The sequence below is a fragment of the Eptatretus burgeri genome, chromosome 3 (genome assembly GCF_056783735.1).
Source record: "Eptatretus burgeri isolate ZD-2024b chromosome 3, Ebu_testis_v1, whole genome shotgun sequence".
Taxonomy (NCBI): Eukaryota; Metazoa; Chordata; class Myxini; order Myxiniformes; family Myxinidae; genus Eptatretus; species Eptatretus burgeri.
This window is the reverse complement of record NC_140963.1, coordinates 127868543-127885039: the sequence shown is the minus strand read 5'-3', so window position 1 is coordinate 127885039 and position 16497 is coordinate 127868543. Positions and strand designations below refer to the sequence as shown.

At 46.5% G+C, this 16497-nt stretch overlaps 1 protein-coding gene across 13 annotated transcripts in view; it reads left to right on the top strand.

Moving 5' to 3' along the window:
- LOC147030941 (uncharacterized) overlaps positions 1 to 16497 on the top strand; it is a 58781-nt gene that overhangs the window by 7490 nt on the left and 34794 nt on the right. For 6 of the 13 annotated variants that reach the window (XR_015056575.1, XR_015056574.1, XR_015056571.1 and 3 more), the window contains one exon: positions 16376 to 16497. This exon is cut by the window's right edge and continues 13 nt beyond it. The exons of the other annotated variants lie outside the window; for them this stretch is intronic. Coding sequence is in view for 2 of the 6 variants with exons in the window: in XM_085875534.1 (XP_085731660.1) it covers positions 16492 to 16497 (6 nt within the window). In the remaining 4 variants the exon portion in view is untranslated. The remainder of the gene's footprint in view (positions 1 to 16375) is intronic. 13 annotated transcript variants of the gene reach the window in all.

Here is a 16497-nt window from a genome sequence, read left to right as displayed (position 1 = left end):
TAACCATTGCAGACTAATCCGCGTAAGCACGGAGTTCGATATAATCTCCATTCTCACCAGTCAATGAGCACCTTCAGTTAACGAGCATCAAGTGGACAGCCGATGTCAATAGCAATGCCCCGGGGACAATCACTCGTGCCGCAGAGAGACATCCCCTTATACGCGAGACGCACAACATGTGATCCCGCGTCATGTCCCTTGATTCACGTTAATTCACCACATTCTCCCCACCTTTAAAATGTAACTAGGGGCCCATCTTACACACCATGATTGCTTTAGCTCTATAGGAGTATACATTTCAAGCAACGCGGACTAATAGATCTACAGAAGCATACATGCCAAGCAGTGATTATTTTGAGTTGTAGGAGCATGGAAATGAGCATCGATATATGATATAATGGGCATATAGGAGCATGAGCAGCGAGAATGCCGATAATCCCCCTTTACAGATTGAGTCGTCGAGGGGCCTTATTCGTCGACCTCTCCGGAGTAAACGGCAGTTTCACTTGAGGAGACTCCCGATCCTCTTGGTGAGCCTCGACTTGTGCCGGGGATGACTCCTCGATCGCCCTCGGGGGAACACGGCAGCCCCGTCGCCTGGCGGAGTTCCTGGGGGGAAATGTCAGAAGGAGGAGAGCCAGGAGGTGGTGTACCGGCGGGAGGAGTACCGGCGGGAGCCAGATGGCGAACCGACACAGTGGTCTCCCTGCCATCCGGGAGCCTGACATGAGCATACTCTGGATTAGTGTCAATGAGTTCGACCCCCTCCACCAGCGGTTCATACTTGCTTTGTCGTACCGGGCGTTTCATGAACACTGTACCGGGGTGGGTCAGCCAGTTGGGCACCGTTTGACTGTCAACATAACGTCGTTGGTGAGTAAACATACGTTCGTGAGGAGTGGCATTTGTGGACGTGCAGAGCAAAGAGCGTATGGAATTCATTGCGTCAGGAAGAGCAACCTCCCATCGCTCGGGGCCCAGTCCTCTCGATTTCAGCGCCAGAGTTATGGCTTTCCAAATAACTCCATTATACCTTTCCACCTGCCCGTTCCCCTGTGGGTTGTAACCCGTCGTTCGACTAGTTGCTATGCCGTGCTCTAATAGGAATTGTTTTAGCCCGGCCGACATGAAACACGGCCCTCTGTCTGAATGTATGTACGAAGGTCTCCCAAACATAGCGAGACGTCAGACAGCCATTTTACGACAGTGCCCGAGGTCATATCCGAGCACGGAAACGCGAAAGGGAACCTTGAATATTCATCAACAACGGTGAATATGTATCTGTTGTCTGTCTCGGTGGGCAGGGGCCCTTTGAAGTCGATGTTTAGTCTCTCGAAGGGGAAGTAGCCTTGATCAGTCTGCCAGATGCCGCGCCAAAGAATCTGGGTTTTAGTTCAGCACAAACAGGGCATGAAGCATTCATTTGTTTAATATCTTCAACAGAATAGGGAAGATTTTGTCTGCGTCTGCAGAAATGTGCCATTCTGGTTACCCCTGGGTGGCAGAGAGACACGTGTAGGTCTTGCAAAGCCTGACTGATTGTTGCCGAACTGTAGACCCGGGAGAAGGTATCTGCAGCAGGGTTTTCCTTCCCGGGCCGGTAAACAATGTCGTACCTGTAGCAGGCTAGGTCTATCCGCCATCTCATAATTTTTTCATTCTTAATTTTCCCGTTATTTTTCCCATCAAACATGAAAGCCACGGATCGTTGGTCCGTAACGAGCGTGAAGTGGTTTCCCAGTAAATAATGTCTCCATTTACGCAGCGCTTCGACGATGGCATACGCCTCCTTCTCTATTGCCGAGTGTCTCTGCTCGCTTCTAGAGAGAGTTCTCGAGAAGAAAGCGACCGGCCGCCCAGACTGATTAAGTGTTGCAGCTATGGCGTGATTTGAAGCGTCGGTTTCCACCACGAAGGGCACCGAGCTGTCGATCGATAAAACCACGGACTTACTGATATCATCCTTGAGATCGTGGAAAGCTTTCACGACAGCGGCATCTGGTGGAAAGTTTTTGCAATGCACTAGGGGATATATTTTCTCGGAGTATTGCGAAATCCATCTTGCATAGTAAGCGAACATCCCGATCACCCGGCGCATTGTCTGCAAGTCCTGAGGTGGTGGAAGCTCACGGAGCGGGCGCAATCGTTCAGGATCAGGCTTAATTGTGCCGTCGGCTATCGTGTAGCCGAGAAGGTCAATTGACCTTGCCGAGAATACGCATTTCTCGTAGTTGAGAGTCAGATTATATTTTCCAGCAATGCTCAAGAATCTGTCCAGATTCCTATCATGTTCCCTCTGATCCCTACCGCACACTGTGACATTATCCACGTAAACAAAAGTGTCTTCGAGGTTTTCATCTGAGATGATGTCGTCCATAACCCGTTGGAAGCAAGCTACTCCATTCGTGACACCGAATGGTATCCTTCTGAACTGGTAGGGGCGCCGCCCTGCCTGGAATGCAGTGAAAGGTTTGTCTTCCTCTCGGATGGGAATTTGATGATAGGCGCTCGCAAGTCGATGGTACTGAATACCTTATAATTGGCCACGCGTTCGACCATCTCATCTATGCGCGGCAGGGGTAGGCGTCGAGTTGGGTGAAGCGATTGACCGTTTGGGAATAATCGACAACCATCCGTCTCTTATGGTTCTGACTGCTGGTCACTAACACCTGTGCGCGCCATGAGCGAATCGCTCGGTTCTATAATTCCCTCCTCCAGTAATCGCTTGGTTTCTGAAGTGATGAAATTCATGTCAGCAGTGGTATATCGCCGCGATTTGATCGCTATCGGTTTGCAGACCGGCGACAAGTTAGCGAACAGCTGGGGGGACGTCACCTCCGCGGTGGTCAGCGCATTTAAAATTAGACGAGGCTTGCTTCCTCCAAAGGGTATTTCGATGCTCGTGTGCTGCTTGAGGACATTATGACCCAGAATTACGTCTGCGCACAAATCACGAAGCACCAGCACCTTTACATCCCGATGCGTGTACCCTTTTACGTCCAATTCAACATTGCAGTACCCTCGTACGCGGGATTGTAGTGAGGTGGCGGCCATGCATACCGTATTGTCAGTCGGGTGGATTACCCATTTCCTGCCCTTCACTAGCGAGCTGTTGACGAAACTTTCAGAGCTACCGGTATCAATCAGTGCCTCAGCCATATGCCCGTTAATTCGCACGTTGATGATAGCCTTGGATAGATTCCCCGGAGAGGCTGCAGTCAATTTATTTTGCGAGTAGAGAGCCGCAGAAGTGGGTTTATTCCTCCTTAGAGTAGATTTACATACCCTGGCATAATGCCCTTTCTTGTCGCAATTCATGCATGTGGCATCTCTGGCTGGACATTTTTGACGAGGATGCCTTTTGTACCCACAAAAGAAGCATTTACCGACCGGAGCAGTTGCTGAGGAGTTTGACGAGGTCTGGGTATCCGGCTCCTCGGGTGTTTCTCCATCCCTCATGTCTGGCTGAGTCTGTGCCAGTGGGGTTCCTTGGGTTCCCATCGTAGCAGCGTTCATGAGCAGCATCGGTGTCCCAAATGACTCAGATTGCTGCTGAGCCGTATCCATCGCTCGAGCCTGATCGACTACCTTGTCAAGAGTGGGTTGCGCTTTCTCTAGTAAGCGTTGCCGTATGTGGGCTGATCTGAGTCCTTGGATGAATGCCTCCCGTGTCGCTTCCTTTCGGTGTTCCTCGGCGCTTACGGCCCGGAAGCTGCAGTCTTTCCCAGCTGATTCAGAGCTTGCAGGAACTGATCGATTGTCTCCCCGGCTGCTTGCTTGCGTGTGTTGAGAAGATGTCGTATGTATACCTCGTTCTTGGGCTTCACGTAGAGCGCCTGCAGTACGTCAATCGCTGCTTCGTAAGTGTCGCACCCCGAGAAGAGCCTGTATACGCCGGGCGAGACATGATTCACGGGAGCGGCAAGTTGTCAGCTCCCTCCGCGATGATGGTCAGATAGTGTGAGAAGGAGCAGAACCAATGTGACCATTTCATTTCTGCGTCAGTCGTGTTTGGGTCTGCGTCGAACCTCTCTGGTTTGTAGATCTTGTCCATCTTTGGTTGAGAGAGCCGAGAAAATCAAATGGAATAAATTGAAATGAGAGCGAGAGATGAACCTTCAGAGTTTAGGCTATATTCCATTTGATTGGAGCCGCTTCTGTGGACACACCAGGAAATACAGGTTCAGCTAGGAGTACATAAGCAGAAACGTATACATGTGCAGTTAACCATTGCAGACTAATCCGCGTAAGCACGGAGTTCGATATAATCTCCATTCTCACCAGTCAATGAGCACCTTCAGTTAACGAGCATCAAGTGGACAGCCGATGTCAATAGCAATGCCCCGGGGACAATCACTCGTGCCGCAGAGAGACATCCCCTTATACGCGAGACGCACAACATGTGATCCCGCGTCATGTCCCTTGATTCACGTTAATTCACCACAAATAGCAAGCCAATGGAAGCAGTACCTTCACTTTTGAATAAACCCATGTATGTCGAGTGTAGCCATACCTGGCTTGCATGTATGTGGAATCGTACCTATCCCAGCAGGCTGGTTTCAACGAACAATTCAATAAGCTGCAAAATGTGGGTGCATGTTTTTCACGTTGTTTGATTTTAAAATTATCTCCTTGCGTCTTGAAATGATGCAATATTAATTCTGGCCCGCCTAGCGTGCGAGCGATTGCGTAACTCCAATCGCAACCGCGTCGCCCACCGGACGGAAAATTCAGTCGTGACCCTCCTGGAACTACTGCCAGGAGCCAGTCACGGGTGGGGGTTTAACCTCACCACGATCGTGCCAATTGCCCACCCGCGCAGGATAGGGTTGCTCGCCAAATTCGACCTACCGAAGTACCTGCGCGAGTAGTCGACCGGGCGATCGTACCTCGCCGCAGGTTGGCCTAGGATACGAACCGCTTAAGCGGTCCGTTCCGTGCTACAGTGATAACCGAGCGGGTGTCGACCCTGGCAGAGAGAGAGTGAGAGCTCGACCCTGACACAGAGCTCATGGACCAGAGAGAGAGAGAGAGAGTGTGACGTCGACCCTGCCAGAGAGAGTGAGAGCTCGACCCTGACAGAGAGCTCATGGACCAGAGAGTGAATGACGTCGACCCTGGCAGAGAGAGTGAGAGCTCAACCCTGACACAGAGCTCATGGACCAGAGAGAGAGAGAGAGAGAGAGAGACAGAGAGAGACAGAGAGAGACAGAGAGAGACAGAGAGAGACAGAGAGAGACAGAGAGAGACAGAGAGAGACAGAGAGAGACAGAGAGAGACAGAGAGAGACAGAGAGAGACAGAGAGAGACAGAGAGAGACAGAGAGAGACAGAGAGAGACAGAGAGAGACAGAGAGAGACAGAGAGAGACAGACACACAGACACACACGTCGACCCTGCCAGAGAGAGTGAGAGCTCGACCCTGACAGAGAGCTCATGGACCAGAGAGAGAGAGTGACGTCGACGGCCCAGACAGAGAGAGTGAGAGCTCAACCCTGGCCACCAAGAGAGAGAAGCACTCGACCCCAACAGAGAGAGTGATCCCCGTGCGCAGTCCGCCTTATTTTGCGCGGGGCTCCACCCTTCGCTCCTCCCCGTTTTCGGCTCCCCCTCCCTTCGAGAAGGTTCCCAAAAAGGGGCGTTCCCTCACCCCGACCGCCTCACGCTGTTCATCCACTAATCGGCGGCGAGCTGCCCTCCCCCTTTCCTTCACACCAAGCGCGGGAAAAATAGGCGAGAAAAAAATCTGCGCGCCCAAAAGGGAACTCTTGGTTCCCTTTTTCGTTCGACGGTTTTCAACGCGGCTTGTTGCTTGCGTGGAGGTTTGTTTATAATAACAATAGAAAAAGAAAAACGGCTATCTCAGTCGCAGCCCGATGAATCACATGAATTCCCTTTAAACAACGGTGGGGAACTATCTGCACATAAACTTAGCATCATAACTGATCTAAGGACCCTTTATGGTGTATTGCGAATTTCCACAGCTGTAACAGTATTTTACTTGTATGTCGCTGTAAGTTTCTTTTTTAATGGAAAGGTTCAACAGTTACATTTTATATTTTGTGGACATGGTATAGCCCTTTTTTGTGCACTCGCAGTAAAGCCCGGCGTTGCTTGGGATTTCTTGCAAATTTCCTGAATAGCTGCTGAAAGCCACAATAAGCATAGCTCCACCACTATGGGTTACACGTAAACGTAATGAAGAAATCGGGCCGACCCTAGTGCCTGACATAAGTCATAGCATCCTGCGTACGTTCATGCATGTATCGCGGACCACCCATAAAGGTTGACGGAAGGATGCAAACAGTGCCTAAGTTTCGAGGGTCGATGTCGTTCCTTACACAATCACGCAAATGGACGTAGGAGTCCGAGCGCAACTGTTTTTGATTGAGTTTGATATAACACAATCTCTCCGATTCCATTTTGGCAACCATATCAACTGCAAATTGATGAAATAGATCGCGTGACCTGTGAAGAGGGTTGAAATCTGTAGCCCTTGTCATGAAGCGGTAGGCGTAGTACGCCATGCATGACATTTTTTGACGTTGAGACAGTTGGATCACTCGGTTCAACCTGAGGAATTCCGAAGCGATATCCGTCTGCACTGCAAGGGAATAGGAGCGGATATTGTAGGGCGTCATATGACCAGTGCGTTTCATTGATTCGTTGAAGACGGCTATCGCGACTGTGCAAAACAATGTCCCGCTTTTTACGCTGGTCCCGATGGAGGAGTATGGTGACCTTGTTATATGAAGGGACATTGTATCGGCGGGCGTGCTCCCCCGCAGGCCTCTTATCCACGTCAATGACAACAGAAAAAGTAGGGGATGGGGCTGACTCTAAGGCTCACTTAAAACTCCGAACGTAATTATTTTTCTCGTGCAGCATGCGTTGGAAGCAAAGCAGCACGTCCCTGTCTAAGGGTGTCATGGTCTTCGTCGTCCTCAGGTGGAGGGAAAATATCAATTCGTGCATCGGCCTGTTTGTTGTAGTCAGCAATGAAGTAAATTTGCAAAAATGAAGGTTTACAGTTTTGCGAAGGGAGCAACGACCCGATTAGATGGTAAAGCTGACCCTGAACTTTGAACGTAGGCATCCAACCCCCTTCCCTAACAACATGCGCCCCGAAAGAGGTCATTTGGAAGGCACTGTTATATCTCCTGATGAGCTTAAGGAAACTATCTGAAGTCAATGAAGACTCTGCAAGCAGGTCCCTTAAAGGCTGTGGCGGTTCCTCAAGTGGAGGTAGACTGACCTTACCGTTGGAGCAGCACATCACTGGCGACTCCCCACCCCACTTAAGGGCACGACAAAATTGGCGCATCTCACCAATTTGTATGTCACCACGCATGGAATAGTTAACTTCGGCCTTGTACTGAAAAGCTTTTCGAAACCAAAACTGTTTGGGCACGTGACGCCACGGATGTTGTCCCGCCGTTGACTATTACCGTCTAACCTTGCGCGTCGCTCTTGTGGAGTCTCAGTAGACCTAGAAAGAGCTGTTCCAGAAGCGTTCCTGGAACGACGAACCGCCTGGTGTTCATCGCCCTCCGAAGCCCTGGAAGCAGCTGTTGCAGCAGCGTTCCTGGAACGCCGAACCGATCGTTGCTCAATACCCTCTCAAGCCCTGGAAGCAGCTGTTGCAGCAGCATTCCTGGAAAGCCGAACCGCCCGCTGTTCATCGCCCTCCGAAGCCGTTTGAGAGGCCATTTCCGCTGCGCGCAGGGCATTCTGTGAAAGTCGGGCGGCAGTTTCCTCGAGCGACTCGTTTGCCCTAGAAACCCTTCAAGTCGTGGCTCACGCTGTCTGACGCCCAAGACAAACCCTCTTTTTAGGCGGCATTATCGAAAAAGGTAAACCGAGGTTGAACTACGGTTTTTGGAACAAAAAAAATTGTAGGGTACAGTACGACTTAGACGGGTATATTTGAAAGTTGGGGTTTATATCGAAAAAACAATATGTAAAAAAAGGGGAAGTGGTTAAACGCAAAAGTAATAATTCACAGATAGGAAGTGTAATGTTAGTGTAACCGAATGGCGTTTGAAAATCAGCCAAGCTCAGGATTGTTCCTCCGAACGTTTAAGAAACGACGTCAGAACGGGAAACAGCAGAGGCACAATCACAGGAAAAAAGGATAATCGGTAATCCACAGCACTAAAGATGCGACCAGACAATAGCGGAACAGGAGAAAATGTGACACGTTTTTCCTCGGCATAGCCCGACCAATGACAAATGAGTTGCATCCCAAAGCACACGTAAGTGGTCGGTGCAAAAGTAAAGCTAAGGGCAATGACCTTGAGCAACCAATAGGACACGCGCAATTAGGTCATGCACAAAAAGCTTGCACGGCATGAACTGCAGGCACTGGATCGATTTAGTCATCTTTACGTTAATTAGTGTTAATTAACTGCATGTACGGGATCGATTTAGTCATCTTAGCGTTAATTAACTGCATGCACGGGATCGATTTAGTCATCTTAACGTTAATTAACTGCCTGCACGGGATCGATTTCATCATCTTAACGTTAATTAACACCTTAAATTTCTCGCATGCACCACAAGCACAATACACACATGCAGTGTATGCAGCAGAAAAGGTAGGGAGGGCTCGCATTTAAAAAGAAATTGCGTTTAAGTTTATTTGGGGAGTCGAGTGGGAAGTGCAAGAATGAAATTACTTATCAATTTGTTCAGCAGTGGCGTAGCGGAGGTAAACGGCGCCCGGGGCAAAGTGGAAATTTGCGTCTCCCGTCGGCCTTAAACTTGAGTGGATTCGAATGGAAAATCGCATTAGGGATATCGATTTATCGATTTTTTTTTTTTCGAATATCGGAAGTGTTATGGAAAAAATTTATAGCCCATGACCTAAGTTGGACCAAAAGCCATAATCGTACCGAATTTGAATGGAATCGGTTGGAGTTTGTGGAAATGCATAACGACCGTACACACACATCCTCGGTTTTATAGATATAGAGAAGAGATACATAGAGATACATGTATTGGATTTGTACACGACTTCGACAAGGTAGTAAAGGGATAAATAATTGGCTCGTGATTGTTGTGCATACACGGTTCAGAAGCAGAATTTCTTTTCTGCGAAACAATCACAGGAATTAAGACTATCAGTGAGATAGCAAACAAATGTGCACAATGCATTTGTACGTACTTTATACGGCGCGTGATGTCTCGTCACTGTGAGTGAGTCGCGTTCTGGAGATTACGTCAACGGTCACGTGACCTGCGGTTCTCTGAACTCCACTTTTTTGAGGGGTGGGGCATAGCAAGTTGTGAAAAGCACTACAAATGTTCGAAATATTGGTCTAATTATCCCATTGTTGATCTAAAAAAAGAAACATGGGTAATTTCTTCATGAGGAAGGTCAAGTTAATTTATAAATAACCAGAAACTTGAGTGTCATGGGACCTTTAATTCTACACAGAGCTGCAGGTATAATACGCCAAGCTGTGAATGGTATTACATTTCAGTCACATGAGTATGAACCAAGTGACCAGTTACAGATTGAGGAATGCAGATCATTTGTTCCCGACCTGTTAATAGATCTTATTTCCTGGTGTACATCCAAACATGATTTTGATAATGCATCTGGTGTCTCCGAAGGTAGCACAGGAAATGATTTACTTGGAGTACAAGCCATATGTCAATATTATTTCCCCCTCATGCTCAACACACACTCCACTTACATTTGGTCTTGGGGTCCAAATGCATCATGACTTCGGTAGGAAATTATTCTCAAGAGGGTGGTCAGAATTCTGAAAAACCAAGTTTTTGGAGCCAATACAGTCACATTTGTATTTGACAGATATGACAACATCATCCATAAAAGCCAGCGAAAGAGAACGTCGAGGCAGCTCAGTCACCAGTGTCGTACAGACACACCTCATCCTTGGAAACAGGACAGTACCCCATTTCAGACAATTTCAGAAGGGACCAGGAAACAAGCCAGATCTTGTTGCATTTGTCAGTCAGTATGTGACTGAAAATGGGCAGGACAGAATTCCACATGGCAAGTCCATTGTTGTGGCAGGGGGGTTTCGGAACAGTCAAGAAGTGGTGAAAGTTTCCAATGCTGGCCATGAGTCTTTGCTAGATCTTTACAGGACTTGCACAAGAAGAAGCTGATAAAAGGATGGTTCTCCACGCAATAAGCTTCTCTTCCCAAGTATCCAGGACCTTCATTCGCAGCGATGACACTGATGTACTCGTGATACTCCTGTATTATATGAACCAAAGACTTTTGAGTGAGCATGTGTTCATGCACGCTGGCCATGGTGGAAGATGCACCACAAAAGAATGGTTTATCCCTGTACATTCCATTGCTGAAAACCTTGGCAGTGATATTTGCCAATGCCTTCCTGCAGTTCATGCACTGACGGGATGTGACTCTCCCAGCGCACTTTTCCGGATAGGGAAGAAAACTGCATTCTCTACACTCAAGTCAATACGAGTCTGGACATTTGGTTGCTGGACTTGGTGATGTCTCTGGCTCTGATCAGAAGTGGTTGGAAAGTGCTTGCACCTTTGCACTTGGGCTGTATGGTAGTAAGGGAAAGTGCTCTCAAACACTAAATGACTTAAGGTACCTACTTGCCACTACAAGTGATAAACCAGCTGCACAACTGCCTCCCACGGAAGATGCATTCCGACAGCATGCTTTCAGAGCCAGATTCCAAACCTGTATCTGGTGCAGCAGTCACATCCCAAAGCCAAATTTGGATGAACCATGCAACAGTGGATGGTATCAGGCTGAAAATGGCCTGCAGATGATCATGTTTACACAGGATTCTGCCCCAGCCGAAGTCCGAGATGTAACACACCGCTTTTGCAAGGATGCTGCAAAGTGCCTATGTTTGCTTGCAGGACTAAAATGCATTGAAAATTGTGACTGTGTCGACTGCCCAAATTCTGTTGCTCTTACAGTCGGTTTCGAACCTGAAGAGTCCAATGTGGTCGATACTGAATAAATATGCTGTACATGTAGGTAATTATATCACTGTAGATCTACTAAACATGTCTCTCAATGGACACACTGAATTTGTAGACACGAGGAACTGTTAATATGAAGTTCCATTGCAGTTCCTGGTACATGGCGATAAATTTAAAAAGCAACATATTTTGCAGTTAGTTTGGATTGTAAAGGGTTAATCAGCATGTGATCCAGTGTTTTTTAAACATGTACTTTTACAGTTGTGGCTTTACTTTATCTATATTGTCTCAAACAAATCTTATCTGTGCTTCCAGGATGACATCATTTGCTTTGCCGGATTTTATCAGGAAATCGATCCCTGAAATAATGGGCTAAATAATCCCTTTAAATACCACATGCTACCCCTGAATTACCCTCAGTTGTGCCATAAAATGTCTGTCCTCTGTCTCGGTTACAAGAGATCTGCATTTATCACACATGGAAAATTTCCATGGAATTATTGGAAAATTATGTCAAAATTCAAAACGTCTAGCAAAATTTAGTAACGAAAGTGTTAAAGCACATGCCAAAAAGTATTTTAAGGTATGTAATCACAATAATTCTGTTTCCTGTCATGTCTTACAAAGAAAATCATGAAAGTTTTTTTTTTGGTTCATTTTTGCTGCACTAAGGTGAAAATGCTTTTGTAATTCTACCCGTAATTTGACAGGCTGTGTGGTTGAAGGGGTTAATTGAAATGGTTATACACCTTGTGGAAATGGACAACCATCCTTTTCCATTAATAAACATCCATATGAATAATTTAAAAGAGGTCTTGTTTTGTTCTACTGTCAGGAGGGGTATGGTGGTTTTTTTCAGCCCTTGGCCACTGCTATAGTGGGGCTCCCTTAAATGAATCCTTTGGTCTTCAATGTGGGGGTTGAAAATTATTTATTTTTCGAAGATCACCAAAAATGAGAGCTGAGCTTTAGCTTCAAGAGCTCAGTCAGGAGATCAGCAAAATGGGACATGATACATGAATCTTAGCATTACTGTTGTCTTTAAGTTGTAAGTCTGCAGGACTTCTTATGCCGGGATAACATGGATAATTGCATGTTTTAAAAATGCACCACAACCCTCAAACAAAATCTTCACTGCATTCTCCAGCCTGAAAAATCTTCTTTTTTTCAAAGTACAGAAACGAGCAATATATATATATATATATATATATATATATATATATATATATATATATATATATATATATATATATATATATATATATATATATATATATATATATATATATATATATATATATATATATATATATATATATATATATATATATATATATATAATTTTTTTTTTTTTTTTTTTTTTTTTTTTTTAAATGAAATGATGCTGGGATGATGCACCAAAAGGTGTCATCAAGATAGGGATGGTCACAAAACATCATCCATGCAAAATTATCCCAACATGTTTAATTGACGAATGGCTGTGCTTGCAAAAGACATGAAAAATCTCAAGAGTTGGGTTCACAAGGTGTGAGCACGTGCGCGTGCGTGTGCGTGTGTGTTACTAAATGACCAAAAATAAGTTTAAGAAATCTCCACTTGAGGAAACGTGCGCAACTTCTGGGAAAATCTGCCGATTATTCTTTCTGCTGATATTCAGGAAAATCTGCCGATATTGGTGAAAATCTGCCGATATTCTTCGACAGCAAACCTGGCTTTGGATGTAATCAGGTGTGTAATGTAAGCTCTGCAGTGAACATACTTGGCCAGCGGTTGGATATTCTATACCACGGCCTGACAGCCTATGTATTTCCCAGACATGTTGCTCGCTCCATTTGTCTCCCATGAGACTGTCCACATGTATGGAGAAATAAAATTCTGAAATAAAATGTCAATGTCTTCCGACATATCACCAAAGCCTGGTGTTGGCGCAGTGGTTAGGGCAGCGGCTTGGGATCCAAAAGGTCCCGAGTTCAAGCCCCATTGGGCCACTGAATTAACACACCAGGGGGTTGACTCAGTCTGTCATCCTTCCGAGGTCGGCGAAATGAGTACCAGTGTACTGGGCAGGTGTATACCCTGGTTTAAATAGGTGTACCATATCCCTGTGTCATAAGAGGTGACCAGGGTTGCGTCAGGAAGGGCATCCGACGTAAAACATGTGCCAAATCACTATGCGGATCATTCGGATGATCCGCTATGGCGACCCCGAACGGGAGCAGCCGAAAGAAGAAGAAGAAGAAGAAGAAGAAGAAGAAGAGTCCTCCAACATATAACCTCCCTTAAAACTTCCCAAAAACACGATGGCGAGTATCGGCTGATCTATCGATGAATTTCGCAGCAATGATTTGCAGGTTGTTTTCTGTCAGCCGGTTTCGGTGCACATAGCAAACCACCAGGTAGTTGAGCCATTGTTGTGACATTGTGCTGCACAGCCATGTCTTCAAACGTCTTGGCACACTAAATGACCACTCTGCCTCACAGGAACTCACTGGGGAGACAAGAAGAAGTTTAAGAAGTGTTTCCACTTGAGGAAACATTTAGCAGACTTCTGGGACCATATCAATGGAAATCTGCCGATATTCTTCTCCATTCGACCCGGTAAATTGATTATGGAAAAACTCAAGCTCCTGTTCCAGGGATTCGGTCAGTTCTGGATACTGCTGAAAGATTCCTGGCTGAAGTGATCCAGTCAGCAGGGTTTCACTTAAGTCCCTGTATTGCATAAGGTCAGTGGAGCTAAAGTATTCCTTCAAGTTCACATCTCTATTGTCAATGACCTTGAAAAAAAATCGACCCTGTAGAATTATTCTTCAGAGTTGGCAGTGTATTGTTGTGTACCTCCATCATCTCTTTGGGAGCTTGTGTATATGTGGTACAGTCAGGGGTTCCATCTGGCACTGGACGATTTTTCTTTCTGCTGCTTCAGACTACCCTAAACTTCTGGTCACAGCGGAGCACTTGGTACTTCTGACCACTTCTGCCGCAGCAAGCATTCCAGAAACTATCACATGTGATCCTTGAAGGGCCTTGTTGAAATGCTCGAGGCATTGAATGGCAGGCAATGAAGCAAACAAGCCAAGCACACATTTCCTGAAATCGGGCATCTATGAATACCGGAAGCACGAGATGCAGTATTTGTTCCAAAGTCATCAGTTGCTTCTTTCAGGGATTCTTACACAGACTTCACAGCAGAGGAACGTGTGAGCCAACGTGTTGGGCAAATGGGCCTCAGGCGTGTAGGGGAAAGGCCGTCAGTTTCGTCTGCATGTAGATTCAAGTACAGGTGCTTGACCCTCACAGAGCTGTTGTCGAGATTGCTGACCTCGTGGACATGATTGAAAGAATCTCTTATAAATGGAGCAGTTTGCATGGCTTTGGATGTTATCATGTGTGTAATGTGATCTCTACAGTGAACATACATGGCTAGCGGTTGGATCTTCTTCACCTCAGTCTGACAGCCTTCGTATTTCCCAGACACGTTGTTCGCTCTGTCGTAGGTTTGTGCTCTGAGGTGTTCAATAGGCTGTTGTCGCCGTATCAGACCATCGTACAGCATCTTACAGAGAGATTCTGCTGTTGTTGAGACTTTGTAGAGGCCAAACAAATCCTCTTGAACAACAAACAAATCAGTTATTTTGTGCACACAGACTGACTCCTGCTTATTTCCATGAATGTTTTGTGTTCATCAATAAACTGAGTTGATATTGTTGCGGCCACGGGTACTGAGATACCAGCTTGTCACTCAGGGGGATTCATCCCTAGTTGTCCTCGGTAGAGCCGGACCTGGGGCCACCGCTCACAATTAACGTTGTGGTACGGTGGGTTGTTTTAAAACAACGAACACCACCCAGTTAACCACGAGTTCCAGTGTCCACCATTTAATTATGCCGTTTAACTGGAGGCCACGCGGTTACCTGAGTGGGGAGCGCACCCTCGGCAAAGCACCAATGTTATCTCGATTAGATTTTAATTGGGGCGGGCGTGCGTTTTAACTGCTGGTGCGTGCCGACTATTTTTGGTCAAATCTGTGGTAATTACCTCCCAGTCTATCTCAGTTCGGACATTGCTCGACCAATGGAAGGAAAGGACAAACACGGACAGGTTGGAAATCGACAAATGATTTCTTAATAATAAAATAAATAAATAAAAAACTTTTTGTTTGCTGAGGTAAATAAAGAACAAATTTCAAAGCAAAATCAATCAAAATGCCAGGAAAGAGACAGAGCAGATGCTTATCGGGGGGGGGGGGGTTGACTTGCAGCTAAATACAGTCAAGGGTACCTAGCAGATCATTCAGGGGGTCGGGGGGGGGGTGTGGAGAAGAATCGTCTCGCTCATCAGAAAGTAGTTGTCCGTGACGTGAAAACGTCCTGAAAAGTGTGCATGCGTATCATGTCCGTCGCCAGCACCCAGCCTTGCCGTGCACCCTCTCGCGAACATCCCCGAATGCCAGTTGACGTCTGGAGGGCACCGAGACCGTCCGTCATGGGTTTAGACCCTGGTGTTGTTGGTGACCGACCCATGCCTCACTTGTTGGCGGCGCTGCCCACGCTCGCATCCTTCTCCTCTTTTGCGCGCTTTCAGCCGCTTCTTGCTCACATCTCAAGCTTACTTCTTGTTCTCTTCTTTTGCCCTGCTTTCTTTTTGCCCCGCTTTCTTTTGCTTCCGTTCGTTTTATATCTCCGGGCCGTCTCCACGGGTGCAGTACACCCCAAGCTCACCCCGCCCCACTTGCACACGGTTACCATGACGACCCGTGCGCTCTCAAAAAAGGCGGGCGTCGGAGCTCGCAAAAGAATGGTGCTGAGGAAAAATGAGGGTGGGCTTCAGAGCTCGCGGAAGAAATGTGTATAAACGTGTCTGGTAAAGAAAAAAAAAGCTTCCCATAAGAGAGGGGATCTATCCTTTACCCTTCTCAAAGCATCACATTTAAGATCCCATGAGACATGGGGATGGGGCTAATCTGAACATGCATTGAAGTAAATAACTGTCTGAGGACCTGGATGTGTGGATGCATTCATCAGACCAGATTCTGAAATCCGTAACAATATTTTGTGAAGAACATTGCAGATTTTCTTCAAAATGGCATGGCTCATCAACTGCATGATGTCATTTTGGATTTCACTACTTATAAAAGCAGTTTTCCTGGACAGCCATGTTCATCATCTTTGGCCCGCAACTGCAACATCTTCTGAAAGTCACCGTCTGAGGCTTCCTTTCCTCTAATCGCAACGCCCTGTTGCACTAAATACTGCAGCGAACTTATAAACTTCAGGAGTACCATCCGGGAAGAGGATTGTTCTTCAAGAATTATGCAGTTCAGTTTCGCAATATCATCAGTTTGGTGTCTTGAAAACACTGCATTCTCTGAGGCAAGCTTCGAAGTGGCTGATTTTCCGTGGTTTCTGAATTTCTCATTGCCTTTTTTCCAGTTCTTAAATCCTTTGGAGACAAATGTGACATCTGAAGAGCGGGCCAACTCGATCAATTTTCGCCGAGATGCATCCACACATATGTAGCAGAGAACCCCACCAAGGCACGGATCAAAATGCAA